General features: G+C 41.6%; 2 protein-coding genes across 6 annotated transcripts in view; one reads left to right on the forward strand and one right to left on the reverse strand.

Annotated features, from left to right (window-relative positions):
- Positions 1–11,008, reverse strand: part of FILIP1L (filamin A interacting protein 1 like) — a 306,702-nt gene extending 295,694 nt beyond the window's left edge. For all 3 annotated transcript variants that reach the window (XM_055567913.1, XM_055567910.1, XM_055567911.1), the window contains exon 1: positions 10,747–11,008. The gene's annotated coding sequence lies outside the window, so the exon portion shown is untranslated. The remainder of the gene's footprint in view (positions 1–10,746) is intronic.
- The window catches only part of CMSS1 (cms1 ribosomal small subunit homolog), a 388,986-nt gene that overhangs the window by 302,965 nt on the left and 60,218 nt on the right, over positions 1–25,803 (forward strand). The window contains exon 2 of one of the 3 annotated variants that reach the window (XM_055567914.1): positions 11,006–11,164. The exons of the other annotated variants lie outside the window; for them this stretch is intronic. Coding sequence (XP_055423889.1) covers positions 11,006–11,164 — 159 coding nt within the window. The remainder of the gene's footprint in view (positions 1–11,005; positions 11,165–25,803) is intronic. 3 annotated transcript variants of the gene reach the window in all.

The raw sequence follows: 25,803 nt of genomic DNA on the forward strand, positions 1-25,803 counted from the left end.
AGTGTTTTTTTTTTCCTGCTGTTGTTGACTGTAGCTATTACTCTTTTTAGCCTTTTCTTGGAGTGCCCTCAAGAACATTTAACATTAAGTATTATTTAAGTCTCTTAAACATTCCTCTAAAAGTATACAAATATTTATACCTATATCAACTTTTCTAGACATTTTACAAAGCTGATTTAGTAGATGTTATATTCTTCTACCAAAGATTAAAATGGAAATAACCCATAACTGGAGCTGACCAACAATGCAGATTTGGGGTTGGCAACATTCAGTTTCCAAGTACATAAGACACATAGGAATTACAGGAATTTAGTTTGATAGAATCCTTTTTTACACGTATTTTTGAAAACTCCGTTTACCCTCCAGAAAGACATTTCTTTTGGATCAGTTGCAGTCCCTATTTGACAACTTCACAGCTTACAAGTTAAGACTCTAATTAAAATATTAAATTCTGGGGCAAAGAGAATTCCAAGAAGAGTCCATAATCATTGAAAAGGGTAGTTAAGGAGCTGTACAATTAACCATTTTTAACCTTAAATATAGTGTTTCTCATGTATCCTTCAGGCAGTACTGACAAGGTATTTCCTGGAGATTAATGGCACTCTGAGTTAATGGACTGAGGGAAGGTCATTAATCCTTACACAAAGGTAGCTTGGAAAGTAGGAATGAAAAACAACTGCTGGGTCAAGATGATACAGTTCCAGGAGATGTTTCAGAAGATGTTACCTTTGCAGAAGCCTATACTTAACTACTGTTCTCATTCCCCTTCTCCACAAACAAAATCTTTTTTATCAGTTGGCTTCCTCTTCACACTTTTTCTCAAATGAAACTCATCTTGGAAGTCCTTTGTTTTCACATAGCTTCTCACCATCAGACTCATTTATTGGTGTGAACAGAGTTGTGCTTGGCAGTCTGGAAATCCAAGCAATCAGAATATATTTCCTACAGTTTCAGTTAAATAACATATTTGTGCATTCAAGGCATAAGATATGCAGGAAATAGGAAGTTACTATCAGTGATTCAGTTCAGTTCAGTTCAGTCGCTCAGTCGTGTCCAACTGTGCGACCCCATGGACTTCAGCACACCAGGCTTCCCTGTCCATCACCAACTCCTGGAGCCTACTTGAACTCATTGTGTCGGTGATGCCATCCAACCATCTCATCTTCTGTCGTTCCCTTCTCCTCATGTCTTCAGTCTTTCCTAGCATTAGGGTCTTTTCCAGTGAGTCAGTTCTTCACATCAGGTGGTCAAAGTATTGGAGTTTCAGCTTCAGCATCAGTCCTTCCAATGAATATTCAGGACTGATTTCCTTTAGGATGGACTGGTTGGATCTTCTTGCAGTCCAAGGGACTCTCAAGAGTCTTCTCCAACACCACAGTTCAAAAGCATCAATTCTTCGGTACTCAGCTTTCTTTATAGTCCAACTCTCACATCCATACATGACTACTGGAAAAACCATAGCTTTGACTAGATGGACCTGTGTTGGTAAAGTAATGTCTCTGCTTTTTAATATGCTATCTAAGTTGATCATAGCCTTTCTTCCAAGGAACAAGCGTCTTTTAATTTCATGGCTGCAGTCACTGTCAGTGGTAGGCTGGGGTTAATGGAACACTCACACCTAGACAACACCTCAGTAAATCTGAAGAGGTTGATTCATCATAAGGACACAGAAACAAGTCGGTCTGGCCAGGATGCTGTGATAGACAGAGTACATGCTTCCAGACTGCAGAATACCACCAGAGCTGTACCCTTGCAGATAACGCCAGACTTGGTGGAATCTCATTTCTCCTCCAGACCAGTGTAGACTAAATCCATTCTGCGTGCCTGCTAATCTAGATCTGTTCTAACAATGCTCCCATCCGGACAGATTCATTAATTTCAAGATTAAGCAGGGTTTAGTGTGACTTCTAGGACTGTGGTGGAGATAGTGAGAAAGAATGGCAGGAAATCTAGAGCTACCTGGTGAAGGATTGTTCCAGGAAGCCCTACTTTGGCGTTTTAAAAAGAGTTAAAAGCTAGAGAATGATCACTGAGTTGTGGGTTTTTTTTTTTTTAAAAAAAGGTCTGCCTTCATGCACAGGCATCATATTCTATAACTGTGTGTCCTTGTGAGAGGGGCTTCCCCAGTGACTCAGTGGTAAAGAATCCACATGCAGTACAGGAGATGCAGGAGATGAAGGTTCAATTCCTGAGTCGGGACGATCCCCCTGGAGGAGGGCATGGCAACCCACTCCAGTATTCTTGCCTGGAGAATCCCATGGACAGAGGAGCTTGGCAGGCTACAGTTCATAGGGTCACAAACAGTTGGACACGACTGAAGTGGCTTAGCACGCATGCACGTCCTTGTGAGAGTTCTCGATTCAGAAGCTTGTACCCTTGCTTGTGCTGGAGTGTGTTGCTCACCTTCCTTCTAGGAATGCTCACTTCCTTTGGAATCCTTTAGATAAGTTCAGCACCATCTGATTCACTCAAGTGGTGTCTGGCTGTTCTATAATCCCGGGCTGATACTGTGATCCCCATAGTATGTTTTCACATGTTTGGAAATTTTTAAATGCCAGAGGTTATTTTACTGTTTAAAAAAAAAAAACTGCTGAAATTTAATAATATAGCACAAGTATGCTGAAGGAAACGCTAAGGAAAATGTTTTTTGGTCACAAGGGCAATGAATTGAAATGCAAAAACCTCACTAAGATGGTGGCTGGCGTTTGGCCACTGACTGTATCTGGTCTAACCCTGAGAGTATTAAGTTCTTATGGATTTTGTTACAGAGTCAAGAGAAGTAAATCTGTAGCTCCCAGTTCAGACTGAACTACTGTTTTAGTGCCGCAAGTACAGGTGAAAATCTTTATATTCTTCCATCCTGTTTGAAAAAAAAAAAACACTCCTTGTTTATACACAGATTAGTTCCACTAGACCTAGCTGAACTTTTGGAGTTCTTTTTTTCAACTGAAATTTCCTTGTACAAATGAACTATCCAGATGTGGATGGGAACATAATAATAGAATTATGTGCTTAAATAACTGAGATTATTTAGGTCATGATTGCAGTTTTATGATGCCATCTGGGGAAATTACTAAGTACATGTGAATTTGAGGTAAACTAAAGTTTTTCTCCCTTCAGTAGGCATTATGGCCTCTTTTGGCACTTTTTTGGTATTGGAATGTGCTGCTTACTTTGCTTACTTTAAGAGTGATGGATCTGCAACTCTGCCACGATTTGAACTGGAGTTTTCCTTCCACACAAATGACAGGTATTTAATGTGTCAGGACAGTCTGTCTGAAACCTGACCTAACCACTTAACAGTAAAATAGCAAAACTTGCTATTCTGTGTGTACAAATGCTGTCTTTCCAAATTAGGAAAGAAGATATAAAACCCTGTAGAAGTGCCTTTGTTTTAACAGGAGAAATTTAATGCTCTACCATTAACATTCTCCCAAGGTAATGTTACATAAATAATTACTGCTACACCGGAAGAGTCATTTCCCATTCTGGAATAATTTGCACACATTTAGGAATTTGATTGTCTTCTCAAAATCTTCTGGGCTATGGGCCCATAAATTATCACATTTTGATGGAACTTCCATTACACGATCTAACTTTTATGGAAGGAGAGAACAAGAAAATTGCAAAAAAGTAGTGACTTGCTTATGGTTAGAGAAGCTCAAGGAAGGGAAAAGAATATTCCTGCTTATTTAACATAGTTCAAGGAAATTTGTGGTTTACTTTCAATAACCAACTTTCTGAAAATTTTTTTATGCCCAAACCACAAAATTTGGCGTTTTAAATTCATACCTGTCTGTGGGCATGTAGTATCTAAAGCAGTGGTTCTTAGAGTCCCTAAGAAAACACATTATTCAAATGCCAGTTCCCTTGGTTTCTAGATAACATTTCTAGCCCAAGACTTCTTAATTTGTTTCAAGGGGCCCAAATTTTGTGTCTTTGTGTATCCAGGATCTTGTAATGTTTACCAGCTTTTCAGGAAGACCTGACATGCTGCATTTTCAAGACTGAATTTTGTTAGACCCAAACTATAACACTGGGAATATTCTATATTATTAATAATGATAGTAATACTGCTGCTGCTGCTAGGTCGCTTCAGTCGTGTCCGACTCTGTGCGACCCCATAGACAGCAGCCCACCAGGCTTCTCTGTCCCTGGGATTCTCCAGGCAAGAATACTGGAGTGGGTTGCCATTTCCTTCTCCAATGCATGCATGCATGCTAAATTGCTTCAGTCATGTCTGACTCTATGCGACCCTATGGACAGCAGCCCACCAGGCTCCTCTGTCCACAGGATTCTGTAGGCACGAGTACTGGAGTTCATTGCCATAAATATCTCCTGATTATCAAGCACTTATTATTTGTCACTAACTGTAGTTAACACTTTATATTTCTCATTTATTGTTCCCCAAAAGACAAATACAGTTATTATCTTCATTTTATGAGGAAACTTAAAGCTTTGAGAGGTTAAGTAACTTTTTGGAGATTAAAACCCATGATGTCATCTGGAAAAAATCCATGCTCTTAAGCATTAGGCATTATGCTAATGAGTATATCCATTTGCTGGTTTAGTAATAACTGGCTTTTGTTTGATATTGATATATTCAGTTCAGATAGCCCTTACTCTTTTCCTACTCTGGTCTAGAAGTTAGGTGGACTTGTACACTTTATGCACTGTTTCCCCTTGAATTTGTGTAAATAGTCTATGTTGCCCCTGTAAAGTTTTAAACAAAAAATGTAACTGTGGAATACCTGTGTAATCTTGGAGTCTTGGTTGTTTTTGGTGGGAAGCTGAGCCAGTTCACTGGGAAACTTGAACTTCCCAAGCTTCAAGATGGCACTTCGTTATTATGCCTTCAGATCTCTTCTTGTGTTAGGAAGGGTGAGATGCCATAAACAGGTGAATCTTATGACCAAACCTCTCCCCACATCTTCCTAAATAAGGAGTCTGCCATGTATACCATGCACCAGACAGAATTAGGACACCTGGTTTCTGTTCCCCGATCCTCTACAGCAATAAGGCACTATAATTTGATCATTTCAGTTGTGTGTTCTCCATTTAGGGTGACCCACTGCCCCAGTTTTCCTGCGACAATCCTGATTTTAGCAGTGCCAGTCCTGAAGCGTAGAAAATTCCTCAGTCCCAAATACAACTTGACCAATGATTGTCCTACCTCCTTTATTTTTCCAGAGCTGTATCCAAGCCCCAGATTCCAGCACTTCTGCTTTGTTGAATCTCCTGAAGAGTACAAATAAATCTTTTAAACTAAGAAATTGGGCAACTCTGGCTCAGATTCATAAGTGTGTAGTGAACCATTAGAGATACAGAACTTGAACAGATCAAGAAAGACCTATATAAATTTTGGAGGAATTTACAGATACTTAGCTTAAAAGATTTGTAAAAGAAATAATTTTTTGTTTTATATTGCCTTCACTTTTGTTTCAACTCTATCTCTTCAGGGAGTAGGCTGAGTCTTAGAAGAAACCTTTCTCTGATTGTCAAAGTTCAAGTGGTAAATCATTGTTTGACATTGTCAGACCATCATAAATGTCCCTAACATACAAAGATGTCCTTGTCAGCAGTATTCCAAGCATAATAAGTAGAATATAGGGTTAGATTGCAGAGAAGGCAATGGCACCCCACTCCAGTACTCTTGTCTGGAAAATCCCATGGGTGGAGGAGCCTGGTAGGCTGCAGTCCATGGGGTCGCGAAGAGTCGGACACGACTGAGCGACTTCACTTTCATTTTTCACTTTCATGCATTGGAGAAGGAAATGGCAACCCACTGCAGTGTTCTTGCCTGGAGAATCCCAGGAACGGGGGAGCCTGGTGGGCTGCCGTCTATGGGGTCGCACAGAGTCAGACACGACTGAAGTGACTTAGCAGCAGTAGCAGCAGGGTTAGATTGAGACTTCTCAAGTGGTTCAGTGGTAAAGAATCCACCTGCCAATGCAGGAGACGCAAGAGATGCAGATTCTGTCCCTGGGTCAGGAAGATCCCCTGGAATAGGAATTGGCAACCCACTCCAGTATTCTTGCCGGGAAAATTCCATGGATAGAGGAACCTGGCAGACTACAGTTTATGGGGTTGCAAGATCCGACTCTTTGTGACCCCATAGACTGCAGCACACCAGGTCTCCCTGTCCATCACCAACTCCCAGAGTTTACTCAAACTCACATCCATTGAGACAGTGATGCCATCCAACCATCTCATCCTCTGTCGTCCCCTTCTCCTCCCACCTTCAATCTTTCCCAGCATCAGGGTCTTTTCAAATGAGTCAGGTCTTCGCATCAGGTGGCCAAAGTATTGGGAGTTTCAGCTTCAGCATCAGTCCTTCCAATGAATATTCAGGACTGATTTCCTTTAGGATGGACAGGTTGGATCTCCTTGCTGTCCAAGGGACTCTCAATAGTCTTCTCCAACTCTACAGTTCAAAAGCATCAATTCTTCGGCTCTCAGCTTTCTTTATAGTCCAACTCTTACGTCCGTACATGACTACTTTAGCCAAATGACTTTATTTATTCTTTCATACTTTTGGCCAAGTTTGCCAAACAAGAATTATAATCGAAAATGCTAGTGATTTTTTTTTTAAATTCAAGTTCTAAATACTTTTAATTTTATTTAAGAAACAAGTCTTGATCTCAATTACATGATTTTTCTCCCCTAATATGAAGTTATTTTTGCATTGATTGGGGAGAAATACAATAATAAGTTTTTAAACTCTGAACTACTAGCTGCACCTGCTTGGGATCTAAAACTGAAATGGAAAACACAAGGCTTAACCCCACATGCTCCCTGATCAAATGCAAAGGTTCTTAAAATAGCTCTGGGTGAAGATGTTTGGAGCAGCTGAAAACCAAGGAGCTGGTGTCCCTAGTCACAACCTGGCAGTTAATACCGTGGCTCGGAGGCAGCTGCCTCTGTCTCTTTCTGTCTCAAGGCCTGGAGCAGCAGCTCCTAGAGGAAGCACAGAAGCAGCCTCTGCTTTACCCACATTCCTGTCCTCCCTAAACTCTACTTTTCTGGTCAGAGGATTGTCCCTGGATCTGTCAAGGGGATCTGAGACATTCTGTCCAAGCCACTAGAGCAAAGTATTGGGTTGGCCAAGAAATTTGTTCGGGTTTTTCCATAAGATGTTATGAGAAAACCCAAATAAACTTTCTGGCCAACCCAATGGCTAAACACCTCCAAACAATTATAATAAACCTTAAATAGGTACACAATAAATTCCAGGGAAAAAATGTAAGGAAGAAATAAAGTGCATTTGATTGATCATAGCTAGTAGTAACAGAGAATATTAGCTATGAGTGGTACCCTACACCCTGTTATCTTCAGTATCCCAGTTGCCAGCAGATCAGTTTACTCTCTTGAAATCCACCAGGGAGACCTTCACTCAGGACTGCTCTGTTCAGCTCTACCTATCTTGATAGAGCTCTCAGTTAACTCATATGTCTCAGTTGATATAGCTGTCAGCTTACCATTTTCCCCCGTAATTTTGTCCTGTGATATTTTCACTTACCATTGATAAACTACTTCTCTCAAGGGCCCACTTATGCATCCACCAGTAGCAGAATCTGGGCTGGGTGGACAACTGGTCTAATCTGATCTGACGGCTTTTTATGTTGCCAGACTTTTGGCACTAACCAGCTGTTTAAAATTGTATTGGCATTCACATGTAGATGAGTATACTATTATACTATCCTGTTCCCATCATAAAAAGAAGAAAAAAGCAGTAGCTTATATCTTGTTTAGAAACTACACTATTTTGAGAGCCAGAGGAAAGAACTGTCGGGTGAGTGTAAAAGGGAGGTAGAGGCAGGGAGACAATGGGGTGTGGGAGGGCCTGAAACTCTCCCACTGGCAGCTCCAGTTGGCCACCACCGCCTTCAACCAGCGCTCGGAACTGTGAGTATTCATGCTGAAAACTCAGAATTTTTCTAGACTTCGTTTGAGAAGTTATTTAAGGAGACTGCATTAGAGAGAACATTAGCTGGGCTGGTTCCTTAAAAGTCTAAAACCTAGTTATTCCATCGGCTGAACAGGGAATAATACTTGCATTTCCTATCATGCAGGGTAACCTTAGGATCAAGTGAGTGACTGATACTCGAATTCTGTAAACAATGTAGGACACCTCCCAGGTATAAAATGACCCCGTGGTTACGAATACCGCCATTATACGAAGTTTCTTCAACCTCAGCGAGCAGCACAGCACTGCCACTCTTTCTGTTGTAGCCTCCGGTGATTGACTGTCTTTGTCAGACAAATTAGACAGAAACGTCTTGAACTCTCATCAGATTTGAGCCCCAGATAGCCAGGAGGCTATCTAATACAAATTTTGCTCTAATGTCCTCCTTAGAGACATCTTGTCTGACCCAGACTATCAATATGTGAGCCTTTGTCTGACATCTATAATTTAGAACAGAAATGTTAACATCCCTCAAAGAAGCCTCAGGTAGTTTCAGTAAAATGTATATTCCAATCTGATTATTTGGTCCCTGGAATTCTTTCCCTATCTTGCAGACACTAAATAAACCTTTATAAGTAGGAACATTTTTTTCTAGTCTTTTTCTTTTAATTAGAAACAAAGGAGAAAACACCATGGTAGGCAACATGAACAGTATTAAGGTTCAAATCACTACTAATAGGCCCCACTGTGAAGATCTCTATACTCAGAGAATATGGAAACCACTTTTGCTCCATTCACTGCTGTATCTCTGGTAACCCAACATGTAGTAGGCACTCTAAACATTTGTTGAATGAATGAACAAGTGAACAAACTAATTAAGCCCCTTTGCCATAAAAGTGGTCTACCTAATTATAATGAAACAAACAAAACAAAAAAATTATGTTGTTCTCTGTATGAATGGCTATTAAATGCTGGTGGCCACTTAGTTCTGTCCAAAGGCAAATAAAAGCAACATTTTTTCTTTAAATGTTTTTTAATGTAACATATTGAAGAGGCGAGGCATGTATTTCAGTAGTAATGAAAACTTTCTTTTACATTAAGACAAGAATAACATGGACTTTCTTCTGAAGAATACAGGGCCCTTTACTTTTGTTTTTCCCCATCCCTGGAGCTCATCCCCATTGCTCCTGAACTCTTGGCACATTACAACATCTATCCCATACAATAGGTAAATGGATCATCATTTTGAAGCCACAATAAAGTATCTGTATCTCCAGTGACAATGTCAGTACCTCAGACCAATTCTTGGCTAACAAATTTTTTCATTGAACAACAGTTTAAATGAAAAAAGAAAACTACATACAAACTTTAACAGAATCTAAACTCTTTAAGAAAAATTTTTTTACACTTGTTTGTTTATAATCAATACTTTTTTCAGCTTAGAATTTTTACAGAATATTTTTGCATTGGTAATCTTAAGAACCCAAACTCAACATTGCTCTGGGAAGTTACCTGAAAAACTCTTGTAAGCATAGACTTGTCTTGATTGCCCAACGTATTTGTTTTAAAGAAATAGAAATAGCCCATGAATATTATTGCTGCCTTTAGAAATTCTCAATAGCAAAGAGCTCTTTAAGTATTTATGCTGGATTTTTAATTAAGTATAATATGAGTTTCATAATAGTGTCAACTGATGACTGTAGAGATGTATTTACTTGGAATATTTGTTTTGGGAGGATAGAAGATTGATGTATTAGAAAGTATCATCACAGGAAAAGTATTTTTAGTTGAAGCAAGAGGAGCATTGCCACAGTTTGGAAAAGTTTTCACCAGTAGTACGCTACCCCTTGCCCTCCTTAACTACAAGCCTAATGCGCACATAGAACATGGTGAATGTAGCTGAGCAGTGTATGCACTGCATTTCTTGCAGTCCTTCGTAAGACTTGCATAGATATTGAAGAACGATGTGATCATCAGGTGTAATGAAAAAGAGTGATTGAATATGTCACAAAAATTTTAGCTGAACACATATCTCTCGAACTGTATCTGTATTCAGAACTATGCATTCACCCTAAGCACTGACTAATACTCCCACTGAGCAAGGACAGTGAGCAGAACTTTCTCTGGTATCATTTGGCAGCAATCAGGCTTCATTTCCCATTGACACTGAGGTTTGTCGTGCCATAAATATCCAGTCATGCTTTGGGGTGATAGGTATCTTCCAAGACCTTCCAAAAAACCCCACCTCAAGAATCTGCTTCTCTTCTCTGGCCCCCATTCATCAAATCTTGCCCATTCATCAAATCTTTAGCACCAAAGAAATATGAACAAAAGGAAACGAAAAGGAATACCTCTAAGTTGCCATTTTAAGATGTTAATTTCTTCTGTATTTCCATAAAAAGAAAATGCGTCCTAACCAGTCTAGCCTATCCAATACACTTCTCCATTGATAACCACATTTGGGATGATTTTCAAATTATGCCTTGATCATTTACATCAGTTTGCAAAATCAAGCTATTACCAAGCAAAGTCATTGGCCCAAACCATTTTAAAATTTTTGACCATCTGTCTTGCTCTAAAGAGGATAGCAATTTAAAATTTTATTTTGGTCTCCTTTCATATCTCCTGTCAGAATAGTTCCTCTATTTTGCAAGCAGCTCTTCATATTAAAAAAAGTCATCACCCTTCATAAGCCCTTAATCATGCCTAAGATTTACTCTATTCCCTTGCATAATGCCCAGAAGCTCCTGCTCCTGGAGAGCAGTGGGGGCCGTTCCTGGATGTTGGATATCACAGACACGTCCCCAAAGCCTCTTCTCAGTGGCACTGGGGACACTTACCTTACCGCGCAGGTGCCTCTGCTTGGTCACACCTGGTGGTCCTCTCTTCTCATCCCCACCAAATCCAACAGTGGAATCCAGGGGCCAACAGCGTTTTCTTCTTTTCTTTTTGGACAGTCTCTCAGTTTTTGTTTTGTGGGCTTCAAAGTCAAGGAGAACTTGCAACCAGGGTCCACTGACAGTTCCGCAGAGGAGAGGCAGTGGGGAGCCCAATACTGACTGGGCCCAAACACTAAATATAACCCTCCTCCCTCTCCAGGCAGTGTCCTTCATACTCAGAAGGCAGGCGACCTGGCTGAATCCCTCACCCCACAGCTTGCCAGCCTCCACAGAAGAAAGGGTCTAACTGGACTGAGGTGCAGAATGAGACGACCCAAGACCCAGGAGCCATCTGCCCAGAGCAGACAAGTAGAGGCAGGTATAGGCTCCGTGAGTGTGTCTGGGTGTGTGTGTGTCTGTGTGTGTGTGTCTATGTGTGTGTGTGTTTGCATGCCTGTGCCCAGCAGCTGCTCTCCAGATTAAAAGACACCACTCTTTGGCAGGCAACTCTGAAACCACCCTCTTGGGTGATTTCAAATTTATGTGCACATCTTGGCCGGGAGAAGAAACCTCCCAGGCACAACCTGGGTCCCCTTCTGTGCCCTGTCACTGCCCCAGATACACTGTGAACCACAACAAACAGCGGTGCCAGCATCTTAAGAACAGATGCCCAGATGGACGTTAGACTGCACCTCATTTTGTACCCTGCAACCAAGAACTGATGCAAGCCCTGTTTGAGATTTAAGTAATAAGGGCATGCCCTCTTCTTTGACAGTCATGACCCAAGGCACTGCAGAGACTCGCTATTATTAACGCTGTGTTGAACTTTAACTTGAATGCCTGCCTGTTCCATTCAGTGTCATATGAGACATGAGGGCAAAATGCTGAGGAAACTTAAGAGCAACATTCAAATATATGATGATATTTATTATGATTAATCAAGGTTTTTGTTTTGTGTTATGCAATGTTAAGAAAAATCTCATACTTTGTTAAAATTTGTTAGTTTTCTCTAAGTGCTATCACTTAATCTGATTGGTGGGGAGGGGCAGGAGGAAGGAGCTTGTTCATTTCTTTAGCAAGTATATACTTCCTCACCAGTTAGGTATCAGGTCCTCTGCCAGGCAGACTCACCACTAGCCAGGTGCTCCATTCTGTGTATTATTTTACATAACCATCACAGCATCCCTTTAAGTTAGTCCTGTGCGTGCATGCTAAGTTGCTTCAGTCATGTCCCTATGGACTGTAGCCCGCCAGACTCTTCTGTCCAGACAAGATTACTGGAGTGGGTTGCCATGCCCTCCTCCAGGGGATCATCCAGACACAGAGATCGAACCTGCGTCTCTTATGTCTCCTGCATTGGCAGGCAGGTTCTTTATCACTAGCGCTGTCTGAGAAGACCAAGCTGGTCTTGAATTGGTGATCAAGTAAGAAAACCAAAGCTCACAATGATTAACTTCCCTACAGTCTCCTGGATGATAAACGTCAGACTCGGAATTCAAACTTCAATCTGAGTCGCACTGAAACCCATGCTGTTTATTTTTAGCTATTATCACTGAAATAATTTCAAACTTACAGAAAATATACATGAATAGTAAAGAATTCTTGTATACTCTTCACTCAGGTTCTCCAAATTTTAGCATTTTGCCACATTTGCTGTCTCTCTCCTTTTTTCCTCTAATCTCCCTCTACCCTCCTATCCCCTTGTGTTTATATATGTGTGTGTATGTTTTTCTGAATCAACTTGTGTGCTTCAGTGTTATTATCCTAAAAGCAAGTACACTTTTCTACATAACTATTATATAACTATCAAATTCAGTATATTAATATTGATACCATATTCTTTTCTAATCCATAGTCCCCATTCAACTTTTTACCAACTGTCTCAATAGTATTATTTGCAGAGGGAAATTTTATTTTTTCATTTGTTCCAGGATTATGTGTAGCATTTAGTGGTCATGGCTCTCCCTCAATCTGAACAGTGTTTCAGTCTTTCTTTGTCTTTGGTGACGATGTGTTTAAAGAGTTATCTGAGGAGACTAATAGCTGAGGAAAGAAGACAAGCTATGGACAAAGGAGAAAGGGAAAGATATACCCAACTGAAGGCAGACTTTCAGAGAACCCCAAGGAGAGATAACAAGCCCTTCTTAAATGAACAATGCAAAGAAATTTAGTTCCGTTCAGTTCAGTTCATATTAGTTGCTCAGTCATATCCAACTCTTTCAGACCCCATGGACTGCAGCACACCAGGCCTTTCTATCCATCACTAACTCCTGGAGCCTACTCGAATTCATGTCCATTGAGCCAGTGATGCCATCCAGCCATCTCATCCTCTGTTGTCCCCTTCTCCTCCTGCCTTCAATCTTTCCCAGCATCAGGGTCTTTTCCAATGAGTCAGTTCTTCACATCAGGTGGCCAAAGTATTGGAGTTTCAGCTCAACATCAATCCTTCCAATGAATATTCAGGACTGATTGCCTTTAGGATGGACTGGTTGGATCTCCCTGGAGTCCAAGGCACTCTCAAGGGTCTTCTCCAACACCACGGTTCAAAAGCATCAATTTTTCAGGGCTCAGTTTTCTTTATAGTCCAACTCTTACATCCATACATGATTACTGGAAAAACCATAGCTTTGACTAGATGGACCTTTGTTGGCAAAGTAATGTCTCTGCTTTTTAATATGCTGTCCAGGTTGGTCATAGCTTTTCTTCCGAGGAGCAAGCGTCTTTTAATTTCATGGCTACAGTCACCATCTGCAGTGATTTTTGGAGCCCCCAAAAATAAAGTCTGACACTGTTTCCACTGTTTCCCCATTTGCCATAAAGTGATGGAATTGGATGCCATGGTCTTAGTTTTCTGAATGTTGAGTGTTAAGCCAACTTTTTCACTCTCCTCTTTCACTTTCATCAAGAAGCTCTTTAGTTCTTCTTCACTTTCTGCCATAAGGGTGGTATCATCTGCATATCTGAAGTTATTAGTATTTCTCCCAGCAATCTTGATTCTAGCTTGTGCTTCATCCAGTCCAGGATTTCTCATGATACTCCATATATAAGTTAAATAAGCAGGGTGACAATATACAATCTTAACATACTCCTTTCCCTATTTGGAACCAGTCTGATGTTCCATGTCCAGTTCTAACTGTTGCTTCTTGACCTGCATACAGATTTCTCAGGAGGAATGTCAGGTAGTCTGGTATTCCCATCTCTTTCAGAATTTTCCACAGTTTATTGTGATCCACACAGTCCAAGTCTTTGGCATAGTCAATAAAGCAGAAGTAGATTTTTTTCTGGAACTCTCTTGCTTTTTCGATGATCCAACAGATGTTGTCAATTTGATTTCTGGTTCCTCTGCCTTTTCTAAATCCAGCTTGAACATCTGAAAGTTCACAGTTGATGTATCATTGAAGGATGGCATGGAGAATTTTGAGCATTACTTTTCTAGTGTGGCCACCTGATGCAAAGAGCTGACTCATTGGAAAAGACCCTGATGCTGGGAAAGATTGAGGGCAGGAGGAGAAGGGGACGACAGAGGATGAGATGTTTGGATGGCATCACCGACTTAATGGACATGGGTTTGGGTGGACTCGGGGAGTTGGTGTTGGACAGGGAGGCCTGGCATGCTGAGGCTCATGGGGTCGTAAATAGTTGGACACGACTGAGCGACTGAACTGAACTGAACCGAGGAACCAGAGATCAAATTGCCAACATCTGCTAGATCATTGAAAAAGCAAGAGAGTTCCAGAAAAACATCTATTTCTGCTTTATTGACTATGCCAAAGCCTTTGACTGTGTGGATCACAATAAACTGTGGAAAATTCTGAAAGAGATGGGAATACCAGACTACCTGACCTGCCTCTTGAGAAATCTGTATGCAGGTCAGGAAGCAACAGTTAGAACTGGACATGGAACAACAGACTGGTTCCAAATAGGAAAAGGAGTACGTCAAGGCTGTATATTGTCACCCTGCTTATTTAACTTCTATGCAGAGTACATCATGAGACACACTGGGCTGGAAGAAGCACAAACTGGAATCAAGATTGCTGGGACAAATATCAATAACCTCAGATATGCAGATGATACCACCCTTATGGCAGAAAGTGAAGAGGAACTCAAAAGCCTCTTGATGAAAGTGAAAGAGGAGAGTGAAAAAGTTGGCTTAAAGCTCAACATTCAGAAAACGAAGATCATGGCATCTGGTCCCATCACTTCATGGCAAATAGATGGGGAAACAGTGTCAGACTTTATTTTTGGGGGCTCCGAAATCACTGCAGATGGTGACTGCAGCCATTAAATTAAAAGATGCTTACTCCTTGAAAGGAAAATTATGACCGACCTAGACAGCATATTAAAAAGCAGAGACATTACTTTGCCAACAAAGGTCTGTCTAGTCAAGGCTATGGTTTTTCCAGTGGTCATGTATGGATGTGAGGGTTGGACTATGAAGAAAGCTGAGCGCCAAAGAATTGATGCTTTTGAACTGTGGTGTTGGAGAAGACCCTTGAGAGTCCCTTGGACTCAAAGAGATCCAACCAGCCCATCCTAAAGGAGATCAGTCCTGAGTGTTCCTTGGAAGGACTGATGTTGAAACTGAAACTCCAATACTTTGGCCACCTGATGTGAAGAACCAACTCATTGGAAAAGACCCTGATGCTGGGAAAGATTGAAGGCAGGAGGGGAAGAGGATGACAGAGGATGAGATGGCTGGATGGCATCACCGACTTGATGGACATGAGTTTGAGTGAACTCCGGGAGTTGGTGACGGTCAGAGAGGCCTGGCGTGCTGTGGTCCATGGGGTCGCAAAGAGTCAGACACGACTGAGCAACTGAACTGAACTTGCTAGAGTGTGAGATGAGTGCAATTGTGTGGTAGTTTGAGCATTCTTTGGCATTGCCTTTCTTTGGGATTGGAATGAAAACTGACCTTTTCCAGTCCTGTGGCCATTCTGAGTTTTCCAAATTTGCTGGCATATTGAGTGCAGCACTTTCACAGCATAATCTTTTAGGATTTGAAATAGCTCAACTGGAATTCCATCACCTTCAGTAGCTTTGTTCTTAGGGATGCTTCCTAAGGCCCACTTGACTTCGCATTCCAGGGTGTCTGGCTCTAAGTAAGTGATCACACCATCATGATCAATGCAAGAATATGCAAATTGCAAAATGCAAAGAAATAGAAGAAAACAATATAATGGGAAAGATTAGAGCTCTCTTGAAGAAAATTGGAGCTATCAAAGGAACATTTCATGCAGGATGGGTGTGATAAGACAGAAACAGTAAGAACCTAATAGAAGCAGAAAAGATTAAGAAGAAGTGGCAAGAATACACAGAACTATACAAAAACAAAGGTCTTAATGACCCGGAATACGACCTTTTTTTATTATACTTATTAGTAGCATTTTGTGGCAATGCTATGTTAAACATTTTGTGTTACTTAACTTAATTCACAGCAACCCTGTGGGAGAAATAGTGTTTTTTATCCACATTACAGATGAAGGAACTCACATTTGGAAATATTATTAATAAGTAACCTTTCTAATATACTAAGGTAATTAGTGAGAGATCTGAAATTTGAATTTAGATTAATCTGACTCCAGAGCCCCAGTTCTAAATGCCTGGGCTATATGAGAACCAATAAAGTGTAAATTATCCACTAAGATGTATTGCAGGAGGAGTCATGATTTACCAAAACTTGACTACAAACCCTCCTATATTAACTGCTAGCTACATGTGGCTAATTAGTACAAGAAACTTGGCTAATCCAAATTGACATGTGCTGTAGTTGTGAAATACACACTGAATTTCAGGTACTTCTTGCAAAAAAGAATAGAAAATATGTCATTAATTATTTTTATATTGACTATGTTGAAATTTAATACTTTGGATATATTGAGTTAAATAAAATACATTAAAATTATTTTTATCTTCACTATAGCCAAAAAAGTAGAAACAACTCAAATGTCTAACAACAGATGAGTAGATAAACAAAATGCAGTGTATGCCTATAGTAGCATATTATTCAGTCTTTAAAAAAGAATGGAAATCTGATGTATGCTAAAATATTGATGAAACTTGATGACAAATCTAAGTGAAACAAGCCGGACAAAGGAACAAATACTGTCTGATTCTGCTTATATAAGGTACCTGCCTGCCTGCCTGTTAAGTCGCTTCAGTCATGTCCAGCTCTGTGCGACCCCATAGACGGCAGCCCACCAGGCTCCGCCATCCCTGGGGTTCTCCAGGCAAGAACACTGGAGTGGGTTGCCATTGCCTTCTCCAATGCATGAAAGTGAAAAGTGAAAGTGAAGTTGCTCAGTCGTGTCCGACTCCTAGCGACCCCAAGGACTGCAGCCCACCAGGCTCCTCCATCCATGGGATTTTCCAGGCAAGAGTACTGGAGTGGGGTGCCATCGCCTTCTCCATAAGGTACTTAGAATAGTGAAATTCATAGAGATAGAAAGTAAAGTAAGGTTACCAAGGGCTGGGGGTTAGGGATAGGAAGTTATAATTTCACAGGTATAGAGTTTCTGTTGGGATGATAGGAAAATTCTGGAAATGGATAGTAATGGTGGTTGCACAACAGTGTGAATGTATATACTTAATACCATTGAATTTTACATTCAAAAATGGTCGACAGTAGATTCTTATTTATATTTTACCATAGTTTTTAAAAATTGTTTTTACCATTTTTTTTTTTTTACTTTTTCATGAGACTACTAAAAACGTTAACATTACATAGGTGGCTTATATCTCTGTCAGACAGCACTACTATAGTACTATATTTATGAATACAAAGAAGTAAATTCCGTATCAGTCTTTCCCTTTTCACATGGCATATTGAAGAGATTCTGGTATACTGCCATGGGCCTGAATCAGACTTTTCACTTTTTTGTTCACTCACCTTTGAAAAAGTTAAAGGACAGCATTTCACTTAAAGTTATACTAATAAGATATACTTTTGAGATATAAGCAACTTTATGAGACAAGTAACCATGTGTTGTTTTAATAATTTCTTATTTTCCATTTGCACAGTATCCACTAGGCCTCTTTCCAGAACTAATATAATTGTCTCTGCTTGGTGGCTAAGCCAGTAAAGAAGCTGCCTGCAATGCAGGAGACCTGAGTTCACCCCCTGAGTTGGGAAGATCCCCTGGAGTTGGGAATGGCAGCCCACTCCAGTATTCTTGCCTGGAGAATCCCATGGACTAAGTAAGGAGCCTGACAGGCTACAGTCCATGGGGTCACCAAGAGTCAGACATGACTGAGCGACTAACACTTCGACTTTTCACTTTATGTATACCCTGAAATATAATTGTCATAAATTCCATCATGATTAAAGTTTCTTTGGGTCCATGGAATTAATATTAGTCTGACCATTAAAGTTTGAAAACTGGATCCCAAGACAGTCATTCTCTCCCCTTCCTGTAGCCCTCCTATCACAGTGTCGACCGCCAACGGGTATCTGCAGGGGAGGAGGGAACGGAAAGCTGGGCAGATTCGTAGTTCTGTTGTGGAACAGACAGCTGATGGAATTGTGAGGACGTAACCAGAACAGATTCTCTAAAGGGTCGTATTTCCGTCTACTCACAGGTGACCAAACAACCAAGTAAAGAAGGGAAATAGCAGGGGAAAGTATCCCTTATCTTTTAGTGGTCATTTTTTTTCACTGATCCTGAGCTTCAATTTCCCCCTTTGTGAAGGTTTTGGACTGAAAGATCTTGGTTCTGCTGCTGCTGCTGCTAAGGCGCTTCAGTCGTGTCCGACTCTGTGCGACCCCATAGACGGCAGCCCACCAGGCTCTGCCGTCCCTGGGATTCTCCAGGCAAGAACACTGGAGTGGGTTGCCATTTCCTTCTCCAATGCATGAAAGTGAAAAGTGAAAGTGAAGTTGCTCAGTCGTGTCTGACTCTATGCGACCCCATAGATAGCAGCCTACCAGGCTCCTCTGTCCATGGAATTTTCCAGGCAAGAGTACTGGAGTGGGGCACCATTGTCTTCTCCGGATCTTGGTTCTAGTTAAGCACTAATATTCCACGAGCCTGTCAACTGATGACCTGAAAATGATCCAGGAAAACACTAACGCTATGTATGCCTTTTGCTCAACTCTTACTAATAGTTATCACTGTGGATGTCTGCATTGAGAGATGTGTCAGTATCAGTTCTTAAAAATATAGTGAGATTTAAACTCATTTTAAACTGTTTGTCCTTTTTTGTCTGTTTATTTCTGTGAACTGTGAAAAGAAGTGCAGGGGTCTCAGCAGCACAGCTGGATCACTGGGTGTCCAAGACAGTGTTCCCTGGGCATGCCTCACGTCATGCTGACTCACATTCCAGACCCTTCATTCCCACTGTTCTCTCCCGGCCCACGTGGATTATGCTCCTCCCTGGTACTCCCAAGGCACCCAGAGCTTAACTGCACCTTACCCTCAATCCCAGTTTAATTGCAACTGCCAGCACACTTGTCTCTCCCCCTCTGCATCAGGGAGCTCTTAGAGCAGAGAGCACCTTCTAACGCTGTAGCCCCAACCCTGAGCACAAAGTCAGAGCTCAGTAAATATGTACTGTATGGAGGCAGGATCACTGGCCATTCTAGTGGATAGAGGAAGAAGCAACCTTCAAGTAAAGCAGCTGTAGAATAGTGTCTCAGTGAGCTGAAAGGTCATGAAAGAAGAACGCTCACATATTAAACCTATCAATCAGTCATTTTTAAATTCCAGGCTTTTAAAATTTTTCCTAATAAACATTTACCAGCAGAGAAATTGACAGATTTAAATCTCACATATTATCCTTTCTTTCATCTTCCCTAAGGGTTGGATTAATGACTTATACGTAAAAATAAAAGGTCTGTATAACATGTATAACTGATTCACTTTGCTCTACACTTGAAGCTAACACAGCATTGTATAGCAACTATGCTATGCTATGCTATGCTATGCTATGCTATGCTATGCTGGGATTTTCCAGGCCAGAGTACTGGAGTGGGGTGCCATTGCCTCCAGTTTTAAAAAAAAAAATTTAAGAGGTGGAAAAAAAGTTCTGGATAATCCACAAAACAGAAAAGTACCTCCAGGTAAACAGGTCTGTTTAGGAAAATCTGGTACAGTGAAGGGCAGCTCTCTCTTTTGAAGGCCACCTGTAGACAGTGTTCTAGAATTATACATATTTTAGGGTTTCACATTTTTCTAAAGTGAGAATGATGCTAACAGGTTAACTTTTTTTAAAAGATGAGGAAAATATACTTTTGACTTCGGAATGTTGTTGTTACCAACAATTTGTACTTTTCGGTTTCCAGGTGCTATTTCTTCATATATTTCAGAAATTCCACAATATCAGGTGACAGCTGTCTTAGCGCTGAGGCATTCCTCAAGTGTCCTACTTCAGTGTCGTTCTGTAATGTTTCTCTCGGCAGAGCTGCCTTGCTTATGCATATCGCTGCATTGCTGTCTTCACTTCCACATCCCCATTACTTTTCCAAATGGATACTTGTTCTCCCAAAACTAGAGGAAAAAGGAGAGAATTCCAGCAACATCTCAAACTGAATCAATGTTTTCTCCTTGACTAGAAAGTTCCTTTGTGAACGGGAAAAATACATGAGTTAGAAGAATTTCTCCCCTCTCAGCCCTTCTTCTCTTGACAATGTTGTTTTAGTCTAGTCTTGTTTTCCTTTCTAATGACACATCTTACAAAGACATGTTATATCAGCAAAAAGTTGATTCCTTTTTCAGCTCAAATCTTGGCTTAGTAACTTTTGTCTTTAATAGCCAGTTATACAAGTATAAGCACACCGTTTTTAGCTCGCTTCCACAGATACTTACTGAATGCCCTCAATATACCATGCAAAACTCAGACTGTAGTAGGAGAGACACTCACCACAATTGTAATTTTGATGGGCTGTGCATTGTAATATAGGGCTTAACATAATGCTGTCTGAGTCTACTCGAACTGCAGGTCGGGGAAGCTGCACGGGGCGGAGGTGGGGTGGAAATATTTGAACCGAACGCCCTGGGGGAGGAGGAGTGGGTTTCTGCCAGGGGCAGGGTTAAGAAGGAGAGCATTCTCCACAGAGGACACAGTGTGAGCACAGGCAGGCTGGCAGGAGAGCACGCGATGGGCTCAGCAGAGTCGAGCTGCTCCCAAGCCTGGAGAACAGGGGTGTGGTGTCCAGCCTTGTCTTAGGTAAAGTGGAATCTTTATTTGGGTCCAAAATGTTAAGAGCCTTGATGCCAGATGTTATAACCACACAGACATTGGGGAGCCACCAGAGGCATTTTAGCAGAAAATTACGGTCAGAGAGGTATAGTGGGAAACCTTCAGGATTTGGATCCGGAAGAGTTCTGTGTGGGACTCTGGGATGTTTCTCCTGAAAAGAAGCTCAGTGCTCATTTAATTTTAGCCTCATGTTTTATTCATGAAAATTGTGTAACTCAGGTTTAAATTTCACACCACTGGTTGCCCTCTACTTGACATTAAGCCTTGAAGAAGCCACTACGTCACAGATTCCCCAGAGTCATCCCTGGGTTTAAACAAGGCTGTCCCTGTGACCTGAGGGGGCCACTAATGTCACCTCTGTGCACTTGGCTGATGAAAGATGCTAGGACCTCTGTGGGGTGGAGAATGGGGAATGGGGGAGGCAGCCCCAGCATGGGGACCGGGCAGCATACGTTACAAGTGGAGTTATTTCAGCCCTGCCTGGAGAATCTGGGTAGGCGGCTGCAGTGTGGTGCCAAGTGAGCTGCCTGAGGTGGGACCAAATCCCAAGCAGCAGCTAGGGAATGGGGAGGAGGAGACAGGGAAAGACAGGAACTGTGCAAGAAAGCTGAACCCCATCCAAATAACTAGGTGCTGAGTGACTGTAGTCTGAGCAGAAAAACTGAATACACTGAGAAAACCAAGGAGAAAATTTTATCCTAAGGGCTGGACAAATCAGAAGGTGATTGGAAAAAGTCTGCTCTACATCCAGTGGACGAGGAGCTGGGGCCACTGCAGGCCCTCCAGGGAGTGTGCCCCGGCAGGAAGGCAATTCTAGGCTCCCTTTCTAGTATGGCCAGACCAGTCATGGTTCTTAACGCACCAAAGAACCAAAGAACACACTCCTGATATTATTTTTTAGTCACTGGGCAGAGGTGGGGAGGAAGGCCTGCTACCCAGGGTCCTTCTGAGTTTCCAGGCAACTCCATTGTTCAGCATCCCAGGCCAGGGCCACACGGCAGGGCGACAAGGACATTCCAGTCGGACCAGCTTCTTAGTAGCTTCCCAGGAATACCTTGTACTGTGGCCATTCTTACTGTTCCGGTGCCTGAGTGTAAGGTTCTTTTGTCATGTCTCCTAAGGAACACTGTGCTACATGCATAATAACAGCTCTACTTTCAACCACAAGTGTCTCTGAATGAGAAAGGGCTAATCCCCCTCTTATTCAAACTGTGTTGTATGCCAAACCTGGTGTTATAAAGCAATCATTTTGAAACTTTCTAATTGTAGCCATAAGTTAGGTCTCCATTCTTTTAACCTCTTAAGTTCAGTCAGGGTGGTCCTGGTTAAAATGAAAACCTCAAACAAAGCCAAGATTTTCAGTAGTATAACAGTATTTATGGTAGTAAAAACATAAAAAGATGACTCTTCTATTGTTTTTTCCAATTTACTATTTGCAATTGTATTCACTTCATTTGTCCATTCAACAATTATTTGTTGCCTTTCTGCTGTGTCCAGAGACTATCTTGAACCCTGGAAATATGGCAAACACACACACACATAAAAACAGATGTATTGGTTCCTGCCATTTTGGAATTTAAAGTCATGGATGGATCAAATAAATAAATCAGGTAACGACAACTTGCAATAGTGCTATGGTAGAAAATAAGAGAAAATTGAGGCAGAGGATGGCGAGAAAGGAGAGGCCCCATTTTGGATGTCAGAGGAGACCTCTGAAGACGTGACATTAAAGCTGGACCTGAGTATTGTGAAGGAGCTGGGCCAAGAGGAGCAGTCCGGATGTGAGAACAATGAGCATAAATGCTCTGAGGCGAGAAGGGTGTTGGCATGTTCCAGGAGCCTCAGGAGGTCAGTGTGACTGGGGTGCAGTGGGCATGGAGGAGAACAAGGGAGGCAGAAGGGGTGGAGGCCAGTCACGGCAGGGCCTGTGCTTTGTGGTACGGAATATGGATGTAATTCTATGTGTAAAAGCAAACTTCTGTGGAGTTTTAAACTGGAAGATTGTGTAGTCCTGTTTATATTTTCAAAAGGTCTTTCTGGCTTTCATGGAGAGAATAGAAGGGGTCAAAGTGGTTAGTGGGGGACCAGGCAAGGTACTGCTGGGTGGGGTTTTCCTGAGGGTAGTGACCTGAGATCTCATGGACTCTAGGCAATACTATTAATTTTTCTCCACTCTGCTTTTCCTCCAAACACCAAGCCATTTCTCTCTTTGCCTAGTGGTTCATAGATGAAAAGATGCCAGAAGCACTGTCTTTTAGGTGAGTCAGTCAGATGAGCTATTCAGGTAGGGTTCTTGCCCTAGCACTTTTTTATAGGGATCCTCCATGTCATTTTCATTTTGCAGGTCAGTTAAATTCATGCCAACTTTCCACTGTTCTTCAGCTTTGTTCCCAGTATGCAGAAAGTATTCAGTAAATGTTTTGTTTGTTAGATTGATTTGACTTGGATTCCCAGTAGTGTGAGTAGAGGGAGAATTAGAAAGGCCGATGAGGTCCTCTTTACTTCCTGTCTGGAGATGGTGTGTCAGTGGGGTTACCAGGTCTCTTAAAGAGTTAGTATTGTCAGTCTATGGTGAATACAATTCAGGGTGAAAAAAAATGACTCCTCTAGAATAAAAGGTGCTGTGTACGTGCGAAAAGTTTTTTAAGAGCATCTGGTTAGAATTTAATATGACTGAAAAGCATTGCTGTTTTTTTCATGTTTCAGTTACCCGAATATGGCTAAAAGTGTGCTTTGGAGATTTTCCAAAATAAAAACTCTTGAGGTGAGAGAAATTTCAGCCCCAACAATAACTTGAAAATTGGAAGTTGGAATAGCAACTGTTTTTTCAACTGTCTTAACTCTGTCACCAACACTATGGTGATTTGATTACATGTGACAAGTCTGGTTTCTGGCCATTAAACTGCAGACTTCAGCTATAGGCATCAGTCTTTCCCTTCTTTTCTTTCACTGTGTGTTGATTTAGGGGCAGAAATGAGAATGATGGGAGAAAGAAAGAGGTTGGGGAGCTCTGGCCTTCCCATCAGCCCCCAGGTCACACAGCTGGTGACCTTGACCCTCTCAGCAGCCTCATGATTCAGGGCCAGCAGCAAGCCAGTCATGGGGTAGAAGTCTTCTTTCCGTCCACCATTGTTATTTAGATGTTATTTAGCTTGTTTGAATATCAAGGACATCCCGAAAGGGGAGAAACATCCCCAGACGGCAGAATGCCCCCTGGGAGCCATGTGGGAAGGGAGGGGACAGCACTCGTCAGCGAGGTCATAGACATAAAGCTCATGGTGCAATGCCTGGCCCAGAGCAGTCACATAGCGTAGGGTAACAGCACCTGCTGACGCCATTATTTTTATTATTGATGAGTCTCATGTGGTCAGATTCCAGCTTTCTGATCCTCTTTCTACTGTTTGTTCTGCACCCTCATCAACCCCTCAGGCAACTGTGTGACACCTCCTTTAAGGAAGGGCTGTTTTCCTAATTTACCCCCTATATTTGAGAATCATTCCTGTTCATGGTACTCTCATTAATCCAACATTTCCATCTGGCAAGTGGCATTCCTGCTTACTGCCACTCTGAATGTCTTTATTGTGGGAGATATACGTCTTCAGAAGTCCAAAGATACATACATCCACCATTCCATTCCCACCTGGCTTCCTCCTCTTTGCCTTACAGAGGGTGGTTTTGTTAGCATCTCAGCTCTGAGCTTCTTGTGACAGAGCACAACTGTTTCTTCAGGCATCTTATCCACTGGCTAAAGAGTTCCTTGATCTCAAGTGCCTCATTTTTCTGGAAAGGGAAGCGCATGACACATCTGATCTCTCACTTTAGAAAGGAAGGTAAATCGTTTCAGTTAGGGGCCTGGGAGACACATCTACTTGTAAAAGAAAGGAGCTGCTATTTCTCTGGCTGTCGCTTCCTTCCCTCTTACCCCAAGCCCATACTTGAAAGTTGTGGCTGGGCATCTTGCTCAACGAAATAAATATTGGGTCAAGTAATTAGCAGGCAGAATTACATTTGGAGTGTAACCTGACTCTAATCGCTGACCTCAGAGAATTAATTTCATATGGCATAGCACCTTAGTGCTGGCTTAGAAGTTTCCACTCATCTTCGCCTTTCATCCAGATTGCTTTTTCTATTTTTGGGCTTGTCGTGTCAATGAGTCAGGTGGCTCCAGACTCTTCTTGTGGATGCAAGGGGTATTCCTGACCTGGATTTATTTTTCTGCATACATAAATTATAGAAAGGAAAAACTCTGTGCTTGTTCCTTGTCGTAAAAGTAAGGGAAACTGGATGGTTGAGTGAAAGAAAGCCATTATAAAATAGCCAATATAAATAAAACCTGGCCTTGGGACCTGAAGGCACAAGATGTACAATATAGAAACTGGCAGTCCAACATAGTCATCATTAGAAACGGAAGAGATAAAAAGGTCGTGTTAATATTTACCACCAAGTGCTAATCATGAAGTTAAAATAATTTACAAAATAAGATGAACTATCACTACGAAGACCTTCTTATTCCTGTAGCCTGGTAGGTAGGTGGGGGTTTTTTTTTTGTTTTTTTTTTTTTTTGTCTCTTCCCCTTAGCAGGTATGGAAATAGTCACCTGCCTGTCTCGCTTGGTCCTAAAGCTGTTTCAACAACTAATGAGTTCACTGGGGTCTCACCGGCTTTGGCTTCTGTAAATATGATTTGCTACAGGAGTTCAGAGAGATGGTCTACTTTTCATGTTCTTTACAACATGACATGGTAGTTTCTCTTGGGTGAAAATCAGAATTACCTTTTAAAGCATTGTGTGCATGCTTAGTCAGTCAGTTGTGTCTGACTCTT

Source organism: Bubalus kerabau, chromosome 2 (genome assembly GCF_029407905.1).
Source record: "Bubalus kerabau isolate K-KA32 ecotype Philippines breed swamp buffalo chromosome 2, PCC_UOA_SB_1v2, whole genome shotgun sequence".
In the NCBI taxonomy this organism is placed as follows: domain Eukaryota; kingdom Metazoa; phylum Chordata; class Mammalia; order Artiodactyla; family Bovidae; genus Bubalus; species Bubalus kerabau.